At 43.0% G+C, this 25679-nt stretch overlaps 1 protein-coding gene across 5 annotated transcripts in view; it reads right to left on the reverse strand.

The window, feature by feature from the left end:
* The window catches only part of LOC131686146 (uncharacterized), a 546994-nt gene that overhangs the window by 134026 nt on the left and 387289 nt on the right, over positions 1-25679 (reverse strand). For 4 of the 5 annotated variants that reach the window (XM_058970364.1, XM_058970347.1, XM_058970328.1 and 1 more), the window contains 2 exons: positions 23894-24196; positions 20963-23835 (listed from right to left, as the gene is read on the reverse strand). In XM_058970364.1, coding sequence (XP_058826347.1) covers positions 22802-23835; positions 23894-24196 — 1337 coding nt within the window. In that variant the 3' untranslated portion in view covers positions 20963-22801. Of the gene's footprint in view, positions 1-20962; positions 23836-23893; positions 24197-25679 lie in introns of those variants that run through there. The other variant, XM_058970337.1, reaches the window with a different exon arrangement.

The following is a 25679-nucleotide window of genomic DNA, read 5'->3' on the forward strand; positions in this document are numbered from 1 at the left end:
CCGAGCCACGGCTGCTTAAGGAGTATCTTCATCGGTGTGGGTACGCAACGTCAACATTGTGCTTGGAGTGTGAGCTTGTCGAGGAGACACCGGAGCGTCTTTGAATGTCCGAGGTTTGAAGTGACGTGCAGGGAGCTACTTAAAACGGGAGGACCGGACATCAACCCGGATAATGTAGCCTACAGAATGACAAGCGACGTAAAGACGTGGAACACAGTAAACAGAGATATGATGTAGATCAACCTGATTCTCAACCTGGGGTCCGCGGACCCCTAGGAGGCCGCGAAGTCATTGCTGGGAGTCCGCGAAGAAAAATATATTTTCCGAGTACATATTGAAATTTCAAGTCATGTTTCCTAACAAATTGAAAATAACATTGATAACATACAAAATTGATGTTTATCTATGGGGGTCCGCAGCAACCCAGTGTGATATCTAAGGAATCTGTGGTACGAAAAAGGTTGAGAACCGCTGTAGATCATGACCGTCTTACAACGGAATGGACATCGAACAACGGTTTCGGGAGAACTGACCTCGGCACCTAGCTGATTAGCTCGATCTCGGGAGAACTTCTCTCGCCGGGGAATTCTCTTTCGGAGTAGGTCAGGTCCATCGTCGGGGACCGAGTTGTTCGCGAACAAGTCGAGGAGCTGAATGGATCATCAAGGAAGTAGTGCTAAATGGCCCAAGAAGAGAACTAAAGGGCTTAAAGGAGTTGCGGTGCTAAATGGCACCGGTCACGGAGCCAAAGGGCTCAAGAAGTTGTAGTACTGAAACCAAATAAGAATCGGTATCGGGAGAACTTCTTTCGTCTGGGACCTCTCCGTCAGCGAAAGAAGCTCCGTTCACCGCCGGGAACGAGACCGCGTAGATCGCGACGATACACCACCAGCCGCGCCGGGGCTCCAACAAACCGGATGCCCTACTCTATCGGAATCACCGAACTGACCGCAGCACCTGGCTGGTTGGCTCGCTTTCGAACTTCTCTCGCCGGGGAACTTTTCGTCGGAGTAGGCTAGATCTATCGTCGGGGACTAGACCGAGTAGTTCGCGAACCAGCCGGAAGCTCAACGAAGAAGTGGCACTGAATTGCACAAGCGAACTGAAGGGCTCTGTAAATTAGACAGTCTGAAGTTTGCCGCCCAGATTGTCCTCGTAGAGGAAGAGCATTAATTCTATACCAACAGCTAGCTTTCCTACCTTGACTACCCAAACCCGTTCCCTGAGTTGTTGGTTTTGAACATTTTTTTCCTGCTCAGAATGTTTTTGAACATTTTTTCATATATATATACAAAAAATTTCATATCCCCCCCCGAAAAATTTTCTTACTACGCCACTGTATCCCGCCGAGTATTGCTCGCAGCACTTTACGCTCGAAGACTCCGAATGCTCTCCTATCTGCCTCCTTCAATGTCCACGCTTCGTGGCCATACAGAGCGACAGCGAGGATCAGTGTATGTACAAAGTGAATTTCGTTAACGTTTGAAGGTTGCGGGATCTAAGCTGGTTACGTAGATCGTATAAGACACTGTTGGCAGTTGAAATACGCTTTTTTTACTACACGGGAAACATCGTTGTCTCAAGTCACAAATGCACCAAGAGAAACGAATTCTACGACCACTTCAAACACGTCACTATCAAGTACTACCTTGTGAACCAACACCACTAGATGCGTCTCTCTCTCTCTCTTTATCTGCGACCATGTACTTTGTTTTGGCTGAGTTGATGACTAAGCCTATCCTCGCTGGCTCCCTCTTAAAAAGGCACGAAGGCCTCTTTCACTGCTCTACGATCGATTCCAATTACATCAATATCGTTCGCAAAACCAAGAAGGATATGCGACCTTGTGATAGTTCCGTTCCTTTGCACGCCAGCTCGCCTGATAGCTCCTTCTAGAGCACTACTGAACAGCAAATTTGAAAGTTCATCGCCTTGCTTCAGTCCATCTAAGGTCTGCGATCCAAATACTTTATTTTGAACGTCGCACGTCAGTTTAATCAGTTTCGCCGGAAAACCATGTTATAACATACTCTGTCACTGGCTCATATCTTTCCACAGAGTCGTACGCCGTCCTAAAATTAATGAACAGATGTCAATGTACTCCCGGAATTCGCCTAGGATCATCCGCAGGCTGAACATCTGATCCGTCGTTGATCGGCCCTCACGAAATCCTGCCTGGTATTCTCAGTCTGCTAAATAGGTTACGCGACAGTATTTTGTACGCCCAGTTCAGGAGAGATATCCCCCTATAATTAGCGCACTCCAGTCTGTGCCCTTTCCTGTGGATGGGACAAATCAGTCCATCCAGCCAACTAGCAGACAATTCTAGAGCGTTTTTTCAAAACGTCATATCTGCAATGAGTTACTCTCTTTGTTTACTTTCTCTTCTGTTAATAATTCGGTCACTTTAACATTTATCCCTCAGCTCTTTGCATAATATGCTAGTTAAAACCACCGTCTTTCGATCTGTACTGTAAAATAAGTGAAAAGTGTTATAGTGACGCCGTAAAAATCGAAAGAGAAAGTAAACAAAGAGAGTAACTCATTGCAGATATGACGTTTTGAAAAAACGCTCAAGAATTCTTTGTCCGTCCATAGCCTTAGAATAATGCGGTGGATTGTTTGGTACAGCTGCTCACTATCGTGCTGGAGAAGTCCTTCCCAGCAGCTTCAGCGGTTTTCTGCTCACGAATAGCGTTCTTAACCTCGTGTAGTGTTGGTAGATCCACAGCTTGTTTGTTATTTTCAGTGCTTATCCTGTTCATAGATCCACTTTTACTTGCGGCATTCAACAAAACCTCGAAATGTTCCTTCCACCTGGCAGCCTCCATTGTTTTGTCTGTCAGCAAATTTCCCTCTCGGTCATTGCACATAACGTGCACTGGCTGCCTTCTCTTTTCGCGGTGGCCTTGTTTCACGCTTCCCCGTACCGCTCTTTTTTGAGGCGTGTACTGGCCACTAACATCCAGCTTCTGGCCGCATTCTTTTCGTTCGTTACTTTTTGGCACTCTTTATCGAAATAACCGCATCGTTGGTGCCGCTGAGCTGTACCTATCACTTCTCGCGCCGTCACAGCTTCCCACGTTGGTTCCATCTATCCGCTCATCCAGCTTCTGGCGATACTCAGTTGCTACACCTTCAGCAGAAAGACGTTGGACATTGAATCGCATCGTTCTTTTGATTCATGGACTCTTGACGCTGCACGAATCTTTGCTACTACGAGATAATGATCCAAGTCGATGTTTGGGCCTCTGAAGGTCCTCACATCAATGACGTCGGAGAAATGCCGTCCATCTACCAGTACGTGGTCTATTTGGGAAAAAAGTACTGCCACTTGGGTTGTCTCCAGGTGTGCTTTTGGTTCGCGCTGGTGGACGAACACTACCAGCTGCTCCATGATCAATCTTTCGACTTTTCGATCTTCTTAACACTAATAGATCAACAGCCTCTTGTAGACGATGTGGACTCCAAATCAAGATGCTTGATGGGTGTTCGCTTCAGCGGCATGATACTGCAGCACGACTTCAAACTGGCATTGGTCAACGGAGTTGATCTTAACAGCTTTGCCACTTAGCAAGCACGACACCTTTTGTTCCATTTTTCTTAGCGAAATTTTTCCACTTCACTTAATTGTTTATCGTCGATAAGGCAATCGAACAAATCGAGCTTACAGGTTATGCAATGGAAAGTGCAATCCCACACAATCGCTGCTGGATCAGACGGTCATCTTCCGACCGGCGACTCACAAGCTTTGAGGGTTCCTCCGTCGCTTGTGTCGTTCCGGCGACTCGGAAGCCCTGTGGGTTTCCCGTTCCCTCGTAGGTCGGTTCAAATCTGATGCCCCAAGGCGATGTGTGCTTGGTACAATCCTAGGGAGGGTAGTAAGCGCTGTCGCAATCGTGATTCTGTTGACGAACTAATCACATACAGCAGCTACTGTTTCTTTGTGGCCGTCTGGTGAGCAACGACAGTAACAAAAAGGAAAGGCAAATCCGGTCGACGACGACCAGCAACCACGCAATGGAGGCTTTCTCCACCCAGCTTCTTCGTGTAAATACTCCACTTCTTTAGATCATTTTGTCAACAACAGCCCACGAGGAACCGCACCGTTTCGATCGCCATTTTAATCGCACTTTTCTGCTCGAAATTATTCCCAATTTTAAAGCAAATCTTCTTGAGCGTGTCACTACACAATCGAGCCGCAATGTATCGCACTAGGCAGAGAGCTTTTCTCCGACGGCCACACCACAATTTCGTCATACAGATCCACGGTTAGTTTGTCCCGGATTACACGAGGCTGAGACTCCTCTTTCGCGAAAGTAACACCACTATCTTTTCTTCCAATTCGACCCGATTCAACAACACAATCTCTCTCTCCTGGTCCATGTGTTTTTCGGTCTCCTAAAGCTTCGGTTAACTCTTTCCTTCGATGAAACGCATATTTTCATCCTGCCACCTGTTTTTCTGGGGAAAAATCGATAGTCTTGTGATTCCCAACATACTGTGCACAGCGCGGAGAACAACTGGCACCGAAGCTGGTCATGACGTTCATGACGAAATCATTGGGCTTTTCATCTTTTTTCAAGCATCTACTTCAATAGTTCCCGGCAATGAATTTTAGTGAGCCATTCAGCTCCCAGTTTTGTAGCAATATATTCAGATGGTCCTTATCGGTGGATTTATAGCCCATTTAAGGGATTCCAGTTTTCCGATGCCCCGTCCATCCTCCGCCTGCGCTTCTACTAGATCTAGTCCCGGCCGGTGATCGGCGGGGTGTGCTTATTCGAACTGTCAGCTCTGTCCACTGAATCGTTGATCCCTTCTCCATTTCCGGTACGGCTCCTTCAGTGTCTTTTTGTTTGTTCCTCTCCAAATTTAGATTTACAGGCTGGATTTCTGCTGAAAGGTACAAAACTCTCATTAGCTGCAATAGAGTTTCATTCAGGGGCCCTATTTTCACAGTTGCGTCACCTAGTGACTAAAAGAAAATTTCCTCCTAGTCACTAGGGGACGTGACTGTGAGAATACGGCCCCACATCTTACTAATTATTACATATTAATTTTTATAACGTGACTTTAAATATTCAGATCCACCATCAACCATCCGGTTGTATCAATGGAAATTCGAGCGACCGATTGTTTGAAATTCCAACCGTATTCAACCGAAAACAAACTGTCATTTTATTCAAATCAAATAAAACCGTTACTATAGAGATTCGAAAAAAAAACAATAATGTCATCTCACCAATACTTCTATCCGAGCAACCCAAACAATTTCGCGTGTTTGTAACTTTTGGTTGCAAAGTTACAGGTTGCTTGGATACATTGGCCACTATCCATGTACCGGTTGCTTCGCAAAGGATGATACCTGGCACCGTTTAAAGATGCGTCCGGCGGCTTTTTCATGCCACCAACTTCTTTACTGGGGATACCCCATGTTTTTTTTTCTTTTTGGCAAGTTGAATCGTTCTCGTTAAAGCGCGCGAGACTAACGTTACTTCATCGGCGTGGATGAAAAGAACGAACGATAGAGTAAAACTGCGGACGTCGTAACACCTCTAGACTCTAAACACATTCGAGTGGCGTTACAATGTTACACATATACTAAAATTCAGGCATTTCTTTGAAGTTCTAATACAAATACCCTCAAGCATTTTTTTAAAGGAAATTTTCATTCTACTTCGCAGTTATTGCCTCCCCCTTATTTCGTAATTCACAGTGGCGTATAATAACTTGAATTCGTACAGAGCTTCCAAAAATCGAGCACTATATTTGCGCTCCCTACTATCGTCGTCGTCGTGCTTGAATTACACACCTGCGTTTCACCCTTACAATTATCGTATTATAATACCGAGTGTGAGAAAGGAAACATTCTCATCCTATATATATCGACACATAATTTGTTATTGGATATCATCATTCCCAAATATTTACACCGGACAAAACAAAAAAAAAACCCGGAAGTTTAAGCCAAAATTAATCAACCGAACGTGATTTTTTTTTTTTGCGAACTTTCTATCACTTTAAGTTCGCGCGTACACACTATACACTCACAACAGCTCGTGAATGGTTCTAATTAATTAAGCCTGTTTCATTCTTATTATTTTTTGCGACATTTTGAAATCATTTTTCTTATTGTGAACAAAATTTACACACAAACACACACAGACGGCGCTCAAACATTTTAAATGTAACTGAAATTATAAACGTTACTATCATATGATACATCTAAATGTTTCAACTAAGCGATAATGCGCTTGTATTTCACGATTGCTACTAATATTATATTTTTAAATTTCGAACTATCGTTTCTCTCTCTCAGCTGCAGCTTTCCATTTGATGAAAAAAAACACATACAAACGCAGACACGAAGGGAAGGAAAACAAAAACATAGTAAAAAACTAAACCAACTAAATAACTTAAGTTTAACGAGTTTTTCTCTTCACTTTTTTCCTGTGTTTTTAGTTTTTGTTTTCTAATTAAATAACAAGAAAGTAGTAACAAATAAAGGTACACCTAGATATAGAAGGGGGATGTTTGTGGACAATGGAAATACATACACACAAACACATACATACGTACGGGGACGGTGCGAGGAAGAAGTTGAAAGACCAATCAAACAAGGAAAGAAAATGAACAAAAAAAACAAGTTACATTTGTCTTTTACATCATTCGACCGGGAACCGATTAGTGCCTTTTCGTATGGGCGTTTTTTCTGTAAGTGAACACGATTAGATCTTCTTTAGATTTCTTTAGATTCTTTACTGCCACAGGTTAGCTCACTTTTCTTGACAGTTCACTAGTACTGTTTACAAGGACTAAGAAAATTTTTTGCGCTTGGCTTCGCGTGAGTCTAGTCGTCCATGTAAACAGTACAAGCGAGCTGTCAAAAAATAACACTGTATTCAATTGCTGACGGCATCTTGTGAAACTCAATTCGCCCGGGTTACTTAGTTTTTTTTGTAGTTCGACGTCTAGCGGAGAGCTGCATTTGTTTGTTTACTTATCTGTTGATTAATTTCTATGGATGAGATTTAATGTGTTTATATATGTTTATATAAAATGTGAATTATGTTTCTGTACGTGTTTTTTTTCAATTCGTTTTAATGATGAAATCCTATCAAGCTCAGTTTCTTTTCGATTGTTTTTCACGATTTTTGTTTTCTTCAATATCATTGTGAATGTAAAGGAGAGGGGTAAAAGATTCGTATAAATACTGTATACTTGTTACTGTTCTGTTACCTTGTTATAATATATTTTCATTGGGTCTCACTCGTTGTTGTGATTGTTACTATTTAGCGTCGTAGCATATTACTCTACCTGTTTGTTTTTGGTTTCCTCACGGATTCGGAATAATCTTTTTCTGATGTGATGTGACTGGTTTTAGGATCGTGTCCAAATATTAACAGTTATGAAGCTGCTTTCATTATTATTTGTTTCGAACGTTAACGGGAAATTGTGCTGGTTTGGTCTAAAAATAAGGATAAAGAGACGACGTATTATATTTTGAAACGTCACTTCAGCTGTCCGGATTGGCATTGCAAATGTAACATGCCGTCTTTTTAACCTTTCAATCGTACAACGTCGAATGCTGATTCTTTTCACAGTGGCAAGTGGAAACGGACATATTGTGCCAGAATGGATCGATTGCCTGAAGAAAAAAAAACTAGCAAAAGGATTTAACACAAAAAAAACCCTGAGCCAGAAAATATATAAGAAAACAATCCTGAAGCAAATGTGTTTTCTGCATCGTCTTCCAATCGGAGTGGTATATAGGATTGAGTTGTTGCTTTCTTTTGCATTGAAGAACAACTCATGCTTAAAAGAAGGAACAATTTGTAAAATATTATGCAACAACTTTTCTTCTCAATTTGCAATTGAATTGCAAACCACCTCCGTAAAATGCTATTTCTGCAGCGCATTCCGTTAGACGTACATCTTATTCTAACGATCAGTTGCGGTACAGTGAGGCTTTCGACGTCCCAGATGTTTCCACTACTGTTTGGTCCGTATATGAGCCTTCGAGTAGCTTCTAAGATGAGGGGAATGCATCTGGCTATATTCAAGGCAGCTGTTCGCGCCTCTGTTCAGCGATAATCACTGCCACGTAAAATTGTCCACACCTGTCCATCATAATCGAGCAGAATCTCCAACCAGTAAGAACATTCCAGAATAAACTGTCACATATTTGACTCGCATACAACAGAGGCAACAATAGCAACAGCAGCAGGCGCGGTAATGCATCATCGTCAGTGAGCGAATGTTCCACGCGTTTCTAGAACGTGGCGCGTTCTGCGCATCGCAGCAACCAGTTTTAATCCAACATGTGAAATGTAACGTACAAGTGACAGAGTGAAATTCCAAATAAAGTGTAAAGCGCAAAAAGTGTTTTTCCTTTCAATAAATCACATCCAGTTGCAAGTGGTTTTCCAAAGTACAGTCCACATAAGTTGTTTGCGGTTTGTTTTGAGTGGTTCATCCAAGAGTTTTATTTGTCTGCGGACAAGTGTAAACATAGCCAGCCACTAACAGCAAGCTGCAAATTTCCCACACCAAGGGCCACCGCTAGGCCCAAACAGCAGCAAAAGAAGAATTCGCTTGGACGTTGGGAGCTGGGTATTTGCAAACCGTCCAGTAATAGTTGGGCCAGTCAGCGACTACCGCCAGACAATGTCGGATTTGGTGTTTCCAATGCAGTCTTCAGTGATTAGCGCAAACTTGGGGTCAGTTAGACGCTAAATCCAAAAATTGGCAGCTGAAAAAGGTTGTCGTTTCGGATTAATATCATACACGATTTGCTCATCTACGGCCTTAGATTTAGTATGCTCTTATCATCAGATTCCAGTTCAGGTAACAGACATTCCCAAAACAACCGTATTGGCTCCGTTCAGTTTATGCGAGTTCTATATTGTACGGTTGCCAATTGTTCCAGCGTTTTTTATCAGCAAAATCTTTGACAATCTAGATTTCGTCATGGTAGTTATCGATGATATTGGTATCTTGATATCGCATCAAGGACGCTCGAGGAGTACATGGTTCATGTTTGAATTGTTTTTGAGCGATTGAAACAATAATCGATGTTTCCTCATAATCGATGCATACTCTGGTACGGCGGTACGAAGGATATGGCGCTAGCCTCATAAGCAAGCTCGAGTCCCTACCAGGAAGGAGTTACAGTATGATCATATTAACGCTTGCATTAAAAAAAGCTCTTTTACGACACCTATGGCAAAAGCAGTCAAGTGACTACGTTCGATGGTTTGTAATTACCGACAGTTCCAAACCACTCCCTCCCCTCACCACCATCCCAAGCGAAGAAGTCATGCGGCGTTGTTCTGCGCGGCGTGTGACGTGAGGTGACTAAACTCACCTCACTTTACGTGACTTTTTTCACTCGATTCTTAGAGTCGACTCGGATGAGGTAAGATTCTCCATTGCGGTTAAATGAGCGTCTCACGTCACCCGAAGTGACTCTTCAGAATTGGGTGAGAAAAGTCACGTAGAGTGAGGTGAGATTAGTCGTCTCACGTCACACGCCGCTCAGAATAGGGCCGATGGTTATCATGGCACACTTTGTGCCTGCCGAATACAACCGACAAGAAGCTGGCGATTCCGAAGAAAGATGAGAGCATCGAGCGTGACCGGAAGATGCGAAACAGAAATAGAAGGCTAGGTGGTGAAAATCTTCCACCCCTTGGGCCTGGAGGGTGGTAGACCGGCAGACGGTCAGAAAGTACTCAGCCAAAATGGACATCGTCATACAGTGGCTCAAAACAGCGTTTTAGGTACTTAATTCATTGGAGTCAGAATAGCGATTTTATATATTCCGCAATATTTGTATGTGTGTGTGTAAAAAGCAGCAATTTTTTTAAAAATTGGTCATGGTAGGCTATAGAAAATTTATCTTTTCAACCAAAAGTGATATCGCTTGGCCGTCTTCGCCAGTGTTGTAGAGGAGAGAATTTTTGTAAATTTTTCGAAAGACATGTCTATCACTCACACCAATCGAGTTACAGGACGTTTTCTGTGAAAAACTCCTTCAATTCTTTTAATTTTTTGTTTCAGATTTTCGCGTAAATAATGTTCAAAGATATTTTTTTCATCACAAACACACAGCTTTCCCGAGAAGAGACCAAATAGCTGTGGATACTTTGTAAAAAATTCTGCCTGATTTTCATTCTATTTTAGCCTGTTTTTGAAACCGCATGACTTCACTAGTACTGTAATTATGTTATAAATTATTCCCTCCGAACTGGGTTTCACCTACAAAACAAAGGTAAAACTATTTGTCCATAAGCACCCGTTCAGAAGTTATACACTGTTGAAAGCACTACGTCTGGCCCTTCTGAAGTCACGCGATAGGCTCACTGAGCAAGTAGGCGCGCTAGTGTTCAAAGACTGGAAAGTTAACACCGATATTGAATAATTTTCTTACAGAAGAATGTACGTCTCCTATACAACTTTGTCGAAGACAGCCGAGCGCTATCTCTTTTGGCTCAACAGATAAATGTTCTTTAACCTACTATGATCATTTTTTTTTTAAATAATATTTCCAAAATATGGCGCTTTTTACACACACACACACACAAACATTGTAGAATGTGTAAAATCGCTAATATGGAGTTTTGACTCCAATGAATTAATCACCTCAATACGCTGTTTTGAGTCGTTTCGGAAGCGTAAGCAGCTGAAGGTGCTCGTCAAGGATGTCTTCCTTGTGAAGCGCAACTTTGTTGTGATCATAGACGCCGAGACGTACCTGACGCTTGACGGCAACGACGACTGGCAGGTGATCGGCTATTTCACGTCCCCCCAGGAAGGAACTGAACAGGGAAGTTTCCAAAAAGTGCTCTTATGACTAGGAATCAACAAGATGGAAACATGTCAAAGTTGGTCTTCTTTTCCTCGCAATTTGCGGGGAACTGTGCGTCACAAACTGCTTAACAGAAGTTTCTGCCTTCACTAAGAAACACCACCACGGAAGGACCGGATCTGATCTTGGCACAACTTTATGCATAGCTGGAGGGGATGTAGCTTTAAACTCGTCCCCACACACGCTATCCCCCCCGTGGTATCAATAATCAATGTCCTGTACAGCTGCGAAGTCCGTTGAAACAGAACGCACAAATTCCGCAAAAGGAATTGTAGTGCCAATGCTTTGCTTTATTTTGTTCGATATCAGCGTTGCCAAAACCCATTTAGCCAGATCAATGGATAAGTTCCTTTGGGAGCTCAGTAAGCAGCGAGGGGTTGCGTGGACTGTAGTCTCGGATACAGGTCGTTCTCGATTACCCTCGGCCATTAATCGTCAAGAATCTGCACATAGATTCGTCAGAGAATAAATCTATTTTTTTGGCATCTAGCTCACTGCCTTGAAAATGGCGATGAAATATTTCCGATATTTTCTCGTCAGACCACACAGGAATGGCATACCTGTAAAGCCATAACGCCAGCGATAATTACTTATAGTCAATTAACTGTTTGTGCTGGGGTGTCCCGTTCGACTGGTTTTGTTTTGATCCGTCAAAATCATTTCATAGCTCTTATTGATTTTCATTGCGAATAGAACGGTACTTTTCGTACATGATAAATGATACAGTGGCGAGCCAGTCCAAACAGAATTCTCGTCACGGCATATTTCTAACAGTAGAAATGTGTATGTTTAGCATTGTCGATCGAACCGAGTGTTTCACAATTGCAATTAGCTACCAGCTTCAATTTGCATAGCCAGAAAAGGGGATAGTCAAATTTCTTTGCTATCGAGACATATTTTATAGTGTCAGAGTTTGTTGGTGATCGTATTTTGTATCCCGAAATATTTGCGTCCCTTTCCTAGCTCGAACGTATAATCCAAATAGCATTACTAGGCGCGTTCCTCGTACAGTCCTTCGTAGTAGCTAATTGTTTAAAAAACTGTAATATCTTTTTCTTAAAAATGCTGTTTCCAACCATTTCTATTATAGCCAGTTGATCGTCCATCCCATTATCTTCTACTCATGCATGCCGTCGGAAACATTATCCCTCTACAGCCAGCCAGATGTGAAATCTGTCATTATTACCGCGTTGGTTGTGCTGTTACGATTCATGTACTGTATCACCTGGAAATTTCTTCGATTTCAACCCTCACGAGATACAAAGTTTATCAGTTTCGAACTTAGCTTCGACTTGACTAGCTCGATATACACACCTTTGGGCAACAAGAAGTAAGTTGGTGTATATGATTCGGCGACCTTGGTATTTTCCTTGTATCCAACGTCCATTCTTTTTTGGAACTCTAACATTTCCTCGTTTAACGTTGTTACTATATACAACTTTCCACACAGTGGGATGTTACTGTAGTTAACCTAACGTTGAATACTCCATCATGATAGGTGGCCATTTACTCGAGATAAGAATATCTCTTTTGTTCATCGATGTCTCCGTCAGTGATTTGATCCCAAATAGATGTCTGCTTTCCTACTACTTTCAAACGAGGGAGAGATGAAATGTATTCTTATGTGTTATCTTAGTTCAACCAGTTATTTTTCATACACAAGCATTTTTGATGGTGTCAATCTTCTCTTCTTTGTCTTGCGGACAGAGCTGTCCGTACAAGGATTTCTCAAGTTTGCAACCCTTATTTCCACTCTCAAATCCTGATACGCATGAAAGTTTGCTCCGTAAGGACAACATTTTGGAACGTGACATTCATTTGGTGTAGATACATATCTTGCCTAACAGCCACGGCTAACAATGTTCTCAAAGTACTCATCCGACCTATGGGGACATGTTTCCTTGCAATCAAAATCATATCGTTGCGAACACCCTTTCAACCATGGATTTACAAGGGCGACAGCCGTTGGAAGGTTCAATCAAGTCCCACCAGTTACTTGACGGTGACCTCACTTTATCCTCAATTGTCATCATTCACTTCTCCCAGTCATCGCGTTTCTTCAATTCGTGGATCGATTCTGGTTGATTTTGGGATAAAATTTTCTGCATTTAAAGCAGATGCAACATACACTTGATAATCAGAAAGATGAGGATGATTGTGGCCACGAAATCGATCCCACTAGTAAATTATTACCTGAACAAAATAGCTCCGCTACTCGTACAAGGTTCTACCACTAAAACGGTGTTTCAGCGTAGTTCTGATTCTTCTACTAGTTCGTTCGAAAGCAACTGATCCAACGTGTAGATTGGCTTGTTTTTTTTTTGGTTTTGTTTTCCTCAATAACGATATCTCGGGAAACGAACACGATCCGCTTGACAGGATCCCAGATCCTGCGTCAAGTTGTTCTTTTTTGCTTCGTGACATGCGCATAAGCCCTGCTTTCAAAAAAAACACAGCTTAGGCACATTAGGTTTATGTTCCAAACACATCTCATAGGGGGTCACAGCTTCTCGCAGCACTGAAGTTAGGTTTTGATTAATCAGGTACAACCCTGCTTGCACTGCCTCGTTCCACAAGTCCCGCTTGAATCCAGAAATGTCCAACAAAGCCTGTACTCATTTCATTACAGTCTGGTTCATGCACTTCGCAAAGCCGTTTTGTTGTGTTTTGTAGCGTATTCGAGCTATCCTGCACTCAAAATAAGCAACCGCCATAACGGAATATTTTTCGAATGCTTCAAATGCGTTACTTTTAGTCTTAAGGGTGAAGGTCGCCGTGAGCTAAGTGTAGTCGTTGATAAATTTTTCCACCATTCCTCGCAATTGGCTTGAATGGTCCGCATGTGCACCAGCACCATAGATCGAGTTGATTTTGCTTTGGGTGTTTCATTAAATGGCAGTCTTGTTTGCTACCCCTGCATGCACGATTCACGCACATTTTCGTCTACTACCAGGCCCCCCAGCTCTAGACCTTCCACCATCCTGGCACGCACCAGCTTCTCCAAGCCAGTATATCTACTGTGGCCATATCTGTGGTGCCACAAAAACATCTGATTCCAAGAATCTGTCACAAGTGCCAACGCATCCGACGGATGCAACAGCTCCACATTAAGTTCTAACAATTTTAATTTCTTCGAGATCCGGTACAGACTCGTGATCCGTCATGCTTAGCGATATACTCATGCTTCATCGCGTGAAAGTATCGTGCGCATTTCACACTCACGGTTCACGGAAAAACAAGTTGAACGCTAAATCAGGAACATACAGGACCTCATAAACTACAGAACGTATCTGCTTGTCTGTCACCCACGGTCGTCAGCATCCATACTTCGCCAGCGTAATGTGTAATCAGCTGCTGTCCAGATTACGGCATACTGATAATAACCGGTAGCTCTAGCTTGTAAATGTCATGGAGGAGCTTCAGGCCTTTTATCATATGTTCGGACACTCCACTGTCGAATATCCACTGAAAGTCATCTTTAGTAGTACCGTCGATAGTCAAAACTGCCACAGCATGGTCAACGTAAACGGTGTTGGCCTTTTACTCATTTCTCTTTCTCTGTTTGCTGACAGGGCTTTCCGCTCCGCTCTGTCGCTTTTGCCCATTTCAGGGGAAACCTTCTCTCTTATGACCAGGTGCACCAAACGAATTAGTCGTTTCTACCGACAAAAGCTGTACTGTATTCAGACTTGACTTCACCCAACAGTCGATTAACGCCTTCGCTTATCATCTTGGATTTAACGCGTCTCTAGCACTATAATAAACTGCTCGTATGACTTAGGTATCGATGGTAGCAAGTTAAAAACGATAATTTCTGCGTTGAATTCCACTCCGGGTAACTCCAGATCTTCCATATGCGTTACGAATGTCATTATGTGCTCTTCCAGTGAACCAGAGTTTCGTTGTACTTTAGCACCACCATTTGCGTGAGTAAATAGAAGATTCCAACAACTCCTTTCATTTCAAATAGCCTCTCCAACGCAGTCCATAGCTCTTTCGGGGACGTTTTCCCTTTAACGAAATCGAGATGCAAGTCAGCGAATTTGTGGATCAGGACCGATTTGCATTTAATTCTCCACTTTGATTTCCGCAGTATCTTCCGGCAAATCGACACAATACTCCTCTTGAGGATTGCATAGATGCGTGACACACCGTTGTTACTGCCATCTGAGAATAGAAGAAACGAGTTAATTTCTACACCGATCAGTTGCAACGATGATCTCCAGTGCTGGTTTGTAGTGAGTGAGGAGAAGATCCGAGGACTGTAGGAATTATTTGAATCTGACTCTGATGACCAGTTTTTTCAGAAGTGCGTCCAATGGTCATCGAAACTCGTGCATACCTCGAAAGAATTTGCTATAATAATTAAAACGAACGTAACGTTGCAATGACATATGGAGCTGGCATCTTTTCCGTTCTGGATATGCACCGTTGCTCTGGTGATATTAAGGGGAGCGGTACAAAAGGCCGAATTACAAAAGGCCGAATCACAAAAAGCCGAAACACAAAAGGCCGAAGATGTTCTAACCTACCACAAAAGGCCGAAACCCGAAAAGGCCGAATCACAAAAGGCCGAATCACAAAAGGCCGAATCACAAAAGGCCGAATCTCAAAAGGCCGAATCACATAAAATCGCAAGTCTAACATGCATCAGAAATCGAATGATCTAATCTGTTGGTATTGATGATACTTTAGTATTTCCCATGACTAATATTTTAAAATAAAATCGCGTTTATAAAAAGCATAAATAATAAAAGAAAATTGATAGAAAAAAGTCAGTTTGGCTAAATGTAACCCGCTAGCCACAACCATTCTTTGGTTGTTACACTGCTCTAGCGCATGCGGCGAAGCTAGTGCGATGCGGCCTAGCCGCATAACCGAGGCCAAGGATCCGAAGCGGCGTAAAGCCGCTGAGGATCCGCCGGACGAGGTGGCCGCCGACCCGCCGTCGGAAGCGGCGGCCTCGCGCAAGCAAACCTGTGATCCACTCGTTTGCCCGGATTACTCAAACATAGGGGCTTAAATTAGTTTAAGTCCGACGGAGCGGAGCGATGTCGGACAGCACTTGCCATGAAGCGATGTGGCGTAGCCACATTAGGCTTCGTGTTGTTTATTTCTTCCTGTAAAGCGGCAAATATGCAACGAGAAAAGTGTCGTAAATATTCCAAACATTATTATTCTATTGAAAAAAATCGTAAAAAATCACTCTTAGAAAGTTTCCAGTTCCAACCCCTCGACATATTTACTATTCTGAAAAGGTATATCGACATTTTGGAGACCCCACTTTTTGGCAACTTCGTGGAATAACTTCATTGTGTTGCGTCTCGAGTTGGTGATTATGGAACCATATTAGGCTTAATGCAAGCAGTAGCCTGTGGAACAACGACCAACTTGCCGTGTTTAACATTCTACATGACAGGTAGTATGGAAAGTTGCGCTCAAACTGATATTATTTACTATATCATCATTGAAAGTTTTCAGTTCCAACTGCTCTACATATTTGTCATTCTTTTTGGACCAGTCGGCCTAACTGCATTCGGCGAAACGACATTCGGCCTACCGGCTTTCGGCCTAATGACCCAGCACCTTGATATTCGCTGCATATTTACAGCGAGAAAGATGACGTAAATATGCTAAACATTATTTTCAATGGTTCCAATCAAATTGTTGAAAGCTGATCATTCGTTTAAATCTTGTTTTCAGTTCCAAAGACTTTATTTCTCACCCTATTTGGTGCATTCGACCTAGTGTGCCTCGCCCTAATGACTATTCGGCTATATATCCTTCCGCCGGATAACACTGACTAATGACCCCCAGCATCGTTCTAATCTACTAGAAAATGCACGAAAAGACCTTATCAGAAAATATGTAATGCGGATAGTGTATATTTTAACGAAAAATGGTCAATCAATGTTGAACAGATTTTTAGAAATTCTGCCATGTTATTTCTTTTCGGGTATTTTTCCTTCTTTTTAACATGAGCTGTTCTTTTGAATTTAATTTAATTAAATCAAAAATCAATTAAAGCAGCTTTCAGCTATCAATTCATGATATGATATGCACCAGCTCATAAATAACGCCATGGGCTATTACAACGACCTTAGCGATTTGATCTTGTGCTTCGGCCTTTTGTAGTTCGGCCTTTTGTAATTCGGCCTTTTGTGATTCGGCCTTATGTGATTCGGCCTTTTGTGATTCGGCCTTTTGTGGTTTTCGGCCTTTTGTGATTTCGGCCTTTTGTGATTCGGCCTTTTGTTCTTCGGCCTTATGTGATTCGGCCTTTCGTAGTACTCCCATATTAAGATATTAAATTTAGTTTATGAAGAAGTTACTCTTCTGGATTTTACCAGTATATCCCAATTACTTGATTCCTACAAAGAATAGTTCATGATGCTGAATGTATTCTTCGATTGCGATGCTGCTGGTACATTCAAATTCGGCTATTATATCTACCTTACTATTCAATTTAAAGCCGAGATGCCCTTTGATGTATCAAGAAATCGTCTCCAGTTCACTCGGTCCATGACTGTTTGCCAGTAGACGCGAGGCGACAGGACACACGTTACAATCTTCACTATGAATTTTGTTCTACCTATTCCAACGCTGTTGCTGGTACCGCAATGGAATAGCTAGAACAAAATCCAAAGTGAATATTTTTTACGGCATGTGTCCTGTTGCCTTGTATACTTTTCAGGCCTTCAACTAGCTCGTTGTGCACCTCACCTTGTACTTGTCGGATCAGTTTAGAGAATCATTTTTACCGTTTTGTCGTTCCCCATTCTAATGATATGCCCAGCACACCGCAGACACCGTGGATCTTGCTTAAAACAACTGTTGAAAATCGTGGTTCATACGCTGTCTCTACATTCCGTCTTCCTTCTGCACCCCACCGTAGAACATCTTCCGTTCGAAAACACTAAGAGCGAGTTGGCAACTTCTTCTGTGGTAGCTAAAGCCACAGCTCTCCCAGCGCTATTCGCAATGTTGCTGATCGTTAAGCCCGCAGTCGTGCAAATGGTTGTATAACACGACAGCTGGCACATGGTTACAGCTGATGGTTTACTGTGGACGGTGACTATGATGTTTGCGTCTTCGCCGCAACGTGGCTTGATGCACCGTTTACCGAATGCGAGCCGAAATAGTTGCAACAGTATTTACGGTCGTGGAGGAGAAGTTTTGATTGCTGCTTCCACCGCACTCGCCTCCCGTGAGATTGATGTAGGAAGTTTAACTAGCGTTGAGGCTGTTTGGGTTAAAATTACCACTCCATCGAGGAATTGTTATATTGGTGCTGTCTATATTCGTTCTTAAAAGCGACTAGACTGCAATATCATGCAACTGCATAGGGGTGTATGAGTAACAGGTGTATTCCGTTACTGAAGCTTCCACCGTCAGTTCAGTATGTGTAAACTCTCAAATTTCATAAAATTGCTTTCGTAATGCTGCACTGTTCTTCGCCGCAAATTGATTGGAGTGTACGGTATGTCCAAGTGAGTGTTAATGCTGCAGTTGCCCTCTACAAGCAGCTGCTACTGAACTGCGTTGAGACCTCAGCATCTAAATACCAGCCACTCTGGTCTAACGGCACTCTTCGGAGGCTAAAGAGCACCCGAGTAAAAACCCTACCTGCGTGCACAAATTGACGTTGTCCAATAATCGTTGCTACAAGAAGCTTCGGTACAAACGCTATGTAAACCGCATCCAGAATGACCTACGACGAAACCTGAAGGGCTTTTGGTCATTTGTCAACTCGAAACGAAAGGAAACTGGACTTCCATCAAGGATGCTTTTTAACGGAGAGGTAGCTATGACAACTGTGGCTATATGCACACTGTTTACCAAATTTTTCTCGAATGTTTTTTAAATTAACTCGACAATCACAACCGAATTCGAAAATGCTGCTAGTGATGATCTGTTAACTGTTTCGGAACAAATGGTTAATCTGTGTAATCCGGAATACCAAACCATCTTATACTACCGGACTCTGTGCTATACCTTCAGCTGTACTGAAAAAATGTTCGGACCGTTCAGTAGGGGGAGAGCCGTGTTAGGCGAGTATGGCCGATCCTCAGTCGGGTCAGTACACGTTGGTCAGCTGCATTGTCAACGTCAGCTGCCTCTTCAACGTTTCGTGTCAAATTTACCTTCTCTCAATTTAGTATCCCGTGAAGCAAACCACTGCTCCTCCCAGTGACGACGCATTGATGATTTTACCTGTATCCACGCATCTTCCGCGGGAATATGTGCAGTAACTGCCGGCTGACTTCTCGCCTCGTTAGCAAGTCGATGCCGGCAAAATTTGTTTGGATCTGCCCAATTCTAGGGCCAAAAGACAGTTCGCCGAGTCCGTAAGAATTACTAAATTATTTATATTTGGCACGAAGAGTGCCATTCGGATGGCATATGCTTCTTCGGCAGAGTAAACGCTGTACTGCTTTGGAAGACTGCGAGATTGTTCCATTGTAGCTGTGTAGAGATCGGCACCCATTGTATCGTCGCTTTTGGAGCCGTCCGTGTAGAAAACGGACGTTTGCTGAAATCGGCTAGTTAGCATGTTTTGGATGACGGGTCGAACTTTTTCTGGAGGATCGCCTGCATTCACGACTTTCTTCACATCCCATACAACAGACGTTTTTGATATGTGCCATTGTCGATGTCCTTGTCTAACAATTTATGCTACCGTGCTCACTGGTTCTCCAGTTAGTTCTTGGATACGAGAAGACGCGCGAGTTATCAGGTGAAGGTTAATACTGCTACAGTCATTTGCTAACAGTCGAATGGTCACTCGTGCAATAGACTGTATCGCCAGTATTCCGAAGGGTAGTGTACCCGCTTCGGCAATGATTGACGATATGGGGCTGGCAACGAAAGCACCGGAAGAAAAACCGATCATCCGATTATAGGCAGGTGCAAGTGTCTGCAGGCTAGCTTCACCTTCTCTGCTAACTAATCCTACTCCGTATAAAAGTTTTGATGTCACAACCGCAGAGCCAACTTGTAATAGCGTTGACCGTTGGCCACGCGGAAGTTGGGCACCAATCGCTCTCATTACCCGTATCCTCGATGCCTTGAAGCTTAGTGTCCGATCCAGAGTAACACCATGAATTCCGAGCCGGTTTGTGTATGGAATGGCGATCCGATCGATGGTGATGTTGCGCGAATAAAAGATAAATGATTTTGTGGCACTTTTCACCCACTTGTCGACAGCCTTAACAGCAGCGCCTGTACTTTACGATACAGTGCATCCGATTTTCTACCTCGCGGAATTAGAAGGATGTCGTCTGCGTACAACGATATCTCCACTCCATTTGGAACAACTTTGAAGATTGGCTGCATCGCGACGAGAAATAGCGTTACTGACAAAACAGAACCTTGAGGGACTCCACTTTCCTGGTTATGGACGCACGAGAGTTTTACTCCTATTGTTGAGTAGCTCGAAGAGGATCGTTTTCACGGACAGCGGAAGTCGCTGAAGCATGGGATATCATACCATATCGTTAAAGACTCGTTCCTTTATCTAGCGCCCACAATAGTTCATCGATGGTAGTATCGATATTATACATTTCGTTGGAGCCGTGTGATCGGTCTATACGTTGTCGTTCGGTGTTTCGTTTTTGCTTTTGAAAGATTGGTGGACAGCTGGCTGTTGCTGAACTCTCCTAGTAATATTTCGCCAACTCTTCCGCTACTTCTTCGGGGTCATTCGTAAATCCATCCGCTTGCTTGAGTACCAAAGTGTGCTGGATACGAAATCCTCCCAGGACGGTTGCCTTCGTCTCCTGGAACCTTCTCAAGGTTGCGGGTTTTTCAGGATCGATGGGCTGCATACGACGTAGGGCTGGAAGATGTTCGCGTCGCTGTTTGATAGTTTCTTTTACCTCGGGACACCACCATGGAACCGCTTTTGGACCAACTCGACCGCTGGATCGTGGTATACACTTGATGGCTGCTTCAATGATTTTCTCCGTGAACACTCGTTGAAAATCGAGCTGAATCGCATTCCAAATATTTTCTTGCACTGTATCTTGTGATGCGTCCGTTCCAAATCTAATTCGTTCCAGAGAAACATCAGAGCGCCATTATACAGCAACTTCACGGTATGGCTTATCCTGGGACACGTGGGGCCTTCTAGAAAGAAAAAAGATGTTAACCAGTTCGTTAGGACGTGCAAGGATTGCCAACTTTGGAAAGTCACTCGTTACACCGTCTCACCTCTTGGTACATTCAGCCCTCCGAAGTTTAGATTTCGGCTAGTACATATTGTTTTGATGGGTCCTCTGCTGCCATCGAAGGGAAAGCGATATATCCTCAACGTTCTTCACTCGCTGGTCGGAGGAAATCCCCGTAGCAGACTTGCCGAAACCGAAATAACACCATCCAATCAAGTCCGCCGATTTGTGTCGGAGTTGATCCGCGAGTTGCATACATCTTGGACTCTCATCATATCCGCACTACTTCTTACCACCCCCCACAATTCGACATTGCGGTGGAACGTTTGTATCCTACATTAAAAGTATCGTTAATGTGCAAAAAAGGTGACCAGTGGACAGATGAGTTGTCACTCGTGCTTCTTGGGTTAAGATCAGCAAATCGCTGATCTCAAGTGTTCTTCAACAGAACTTGTATATGACCAACCTTTGCGCATCCCTGGCGAGTTCTTTGATCCACCCACAAAGGATGTGATCAAAACAAAGGTATCATCATCGTGTTCGAGACAAATTACGACTGCCTCCAACTGACCACCAAACGTTCACTATAGCAACCGTACGAAAGACCATAATACGAGGTCGCAGATCACGGTGAGAAGTACATCGACGTATTGATTTCCGGAAAGAAGCAGCGAGTCTCTGTAGTTCAAAATCCATCAGCGTCAACTCAGGAATTGTCACAATTACTGGACAATTCTAAAAAAAAAACTGCGGATCAGCGGATGAAAAAGTATAAGAACACTCTCCCAAAATGCCCTCAAAGTGCAAACAAAGCGCTGGAGAGGTATTGTTATTGTCAGCTGTGGTTGAAGTTCATTCCACAAATCAAGGTTGATGCCAACATCTGTACTGTGCTACGAAACCGTACCTCAGAAGAATACAAATGTTACCGAGCAAGGAAAATTAGGAAGGAAATTGAGTGCCTATTCAATAAACCGAAAATTACTGGTAACTGGAGTCGCGTGTTCTGCGAAAACATTGGAAACTTACCAGAGGTAGTTCGCCTTCACAAAATCCTATCAAAGGATGGCCTCGGGTAAGTGAAACAAGCAGATGGCTATCTCATAACTGACAATGGCGAAATACTGGATGTTCTAATGAGTACCCACTTTCCTGAATCGGTTGCGAGAGACGAAAATTCGATAGATATCGCAGTTACATTGAGGGAAATGAGAGTCACTATAACAGCCAATAGAGACTGTCCCTACGAAGATGTGTACCATCCCTGCTCTGATCGTTAGCACGTCTAACGATCTTCTCAATGATTAATGATCTCTCTAATGACTACTATGCTCAATTACCGTTACGCCAACTGTCCATTAGGATAATAATCTTAAGCCAAATGATCTCATGCTAAGTGACCCTAACCTTGAAAAATGGTTCAATCAATTTTTGGTTTCCTTTGTCAAAGCCCTTTATAGTTAGTAGCTCGTCCCTTTGAACGGACCTGCAAACGAAGTAATCGACCGCTGAAAAGCTTGTCTCACATAATAAAACCATCAGCAAATTTTCGCTACAAATATTCGGCCATGTGTATCAAAATAATTTCTTCTATAACTACACAGTAAATTTCGAAAACTTATCGAAATAATTGCCCAACTAAATTGTAAATGTAATGTAAAGAATCAACATTGAAACATACGATCAATCTCGTACAATACACAAACCTAAATTCGGCCACAAACCCGCTCCCCTCAAACGAGCCACATTCACTTACAATCTACTCCAAATCCTTGCATCCCTTATCATCACCCCCGCAAACCGCTTGTTGTTGCTGTACGGCCCCAACGCACCCTACCGTAGTCCCTCCTCGTCCAGCAGTCACATTCTGTTGTTGTAACTGTTGCTGCTGCTGCTGCTGACACTGCGACCCATTATGTCCCATTTTGTTCGAATAGTAGTCATGTGTTCCACCGACCGTATGCCTCCTTCGAATAGACCTATTACCCAACTGACGCCGGTGTCGTCCTCCACCACCCGTCACTGTCGCCGCCGTCGCCGGCGGAGGATTCGCCGAAGGCGTTAGTATAATCTGAGGTCCCACCGGTAAAAGCTGATGATCCTGCCCACAACAGCTACCCTCACTACTCGCCACCGTCGTCGTCTGGCTGACGTCGTGAATCTGCCTCCGCCGGTTAATGTTCTTGTCCGTTTTTTCGTCCTTCGTTAGCGACAGCCGCGATCGCATATTCAAACTGTTGTGCACACTCACACTATTATTGTTCTGATGATTATGCAGGTTATTATTGCAGCACTGCATAGCCAAAGGTAGCGGACCTCCTCCTGGGACCGTAGCCACCGCATGTCCACAACAGCACTCTGAATTCTTGTGATTTTTGTAGTTCAAAGACAGCGACCGGTTTAGATTAAACTTCCGCTCAAGATTATTTGCCTTTCGTTCCAGATTCGTCAGAATCCGATTCATTTTCTTAATCACTTCCGTATCGATGCGGTAGGTAGCGGTTAACTTTTCCCGCGGATTACTAGTCGTGGAAGTGTCCGTATCGTCGGAACTAATCGAAATGTTGTTCACCTTATCTTCCTCGTCCTCGTCCGGTGGTTCGTTGACCAGCGTTACGCAGCTGTCGTTGGCGCTGCCCGAGTTGATGGTCGCACCGCCGCCACTGTCCAGCGATTGAACCGATTTGACCGAATCGTCATGGGTGCTGGTATTGCTGGTGTTTTTGTTGTTGTTGTTGTTGTTAACCAAATTACTGTTGCTGTTGCTGGTGTCGGATGATTTGGGAAAGTTACCTTTTGATAGAAAATTGTTAAAACGGACGGGGGGCATAACTAACAAAGAAATTCTCACCATTACTGTTACTATGCTGCCGCAGCGGCTTCGACCGGGGCTGGATGAGTGGCCGTTCCGGGGACTCGTCCGCGTATGGAATGTTTTCGCCGAGCGTAAGCGGTCTGGAGTGATGCGCTGAACGACGCGTCGGTGTCGGATTCGGATCGCCGGGAGTGGCAGTGCTGTAGCAGCTGCTGCTGTTGTCGCAATCGCTTTCCAGCGTCGTTTCCGCCACGTCCCGATCGGAATCGATCGAGGAGGTACGCAGCGAGCGCAGCTTGTTGTCCAGCGTGATCGTGATCGTTTTGAGGGACATCGAACCTGAAAATGGGGGAATTGGTTGGTTAGTCTTCGGTGGAGGAAGGTGGTGAGAGCTCAACTCGTCAGGCGGTTAGATGTCAAAAGGTCGAAGGGTTAACGAGTTTTTTTCAAGCTCGCACGAAAATGAAAAAAGGGTTTCAGAGAGTGATTATGGCTTGGTCCATTGTATGATAAAATCACATTAATTCTGTTTAGAGATTCAGCTTTAGTGTAGAGGCAGAAGTAGATACATAAGACAGTTGTTTCACAGGGTACGAGCGTGCACGATCTCATAGATTTGTTTTTAACAGCACACATAAGTTAGTATCTCAACTCAACAATCAGATAAGGGCGTAATTTTTTTTCTTAAATTTTGATCAATAATAAATTCCATTGTTTTATTTTAATTTTTTTTTCAATTTGCTATTATTAAAACGTTCGAGTATACTGTACTAATCACATTACACAGAAGTATATATCAACCTTCGTAATCCTATTTATCATTAAAGTCACCTTTAATGATCTAAAAACCGCTTTTGGCAAAACATGCTTTAATGATAGGCCCTACAATTTGTAGCTATTAATGCTCAAAATTTTACGATAATGTAAACATCTCGAGATCATCTGGGAAGGGCAGAAGTGGTGTCTTCAGCTCTAGAGAAGGATGTCGTTGAAGTAAAGCAGAAACATCAACGGTCCCAAGTGGCTTCCCGGAGGGTATTCCTGTCGTCGAAATAAATGTAAGTGTCTGCCAATTTCCAACGACGACCACAATTGACCAGAAAGTGGATGAAAAAGATGTCGAAATACGCTAAAAAATTCTTATTTGGCAAACAAACTGCGACGAATGTTCTTTTTTGGACTTTTTTTGTTCAAATGGGGGAAATTTCAAAATCGAGCCGGTATTTATGATGCCAAATGACTTCAAAATGCATAGAGCGTCAAAATTTGATGTAATCTCGAAAAAAAATTAACGAAAATTGAAATTTAACGAAAAATCGAATTTGAATTTTGGATGCCAAATGACTTTAAAAATGCATGAAACGTCGAAATTTGACGCAATCTCAATTTTTTTTAACGAAGGTTCTTTTTTGTTCAAAGGGGGGAAAATTTCAAAATCGAGCTGGTATTTTTTATGCCAAATGATTTCAAAATGCATAAAGCGTCAAAATTTGATGTCATCTCGAAAAAAAATTTTTAACGATTTTTATTCAAACCCCCCTTTGAACAAGCTTTATGCATTTTGAAATTATTTGGCATCAAAAATACCACCTCGATTTTGAAATTTTCCCCCTTTGAACAAAAATAGCCCAAAGAACTTTCGTAAAAAAAATTTTTTTCGAGATTGCAGCAAATCTCCCCCCAGTAAAGGAAAATTTCAAAATCGAATTTGCATTTTGGACGCCAAATGACTTTAAAATGCATGAAACGTCGAGATTTGATGCAATCTCGAAAAAAAATTTTTTTTGACGAAGGTTCTTTTTTGGACTTTTTTGTTCAAAGG

Source organism: Topomyia yanbarensis, chromosome 1, assembly GCF_030247195.1.
Source record: "Topomyia yanbarensis strain Yona2022 chromosome 1, ASM3024719v1, whole genome shotgun sequence".
Classification (NCBI taxonomy): domain Eukaryota; kingdom Metazoa; phylum Arthropoda; class Insecta; order Diptera; family Culicidae; genus Topomyia; species Topomyia yanbarensis.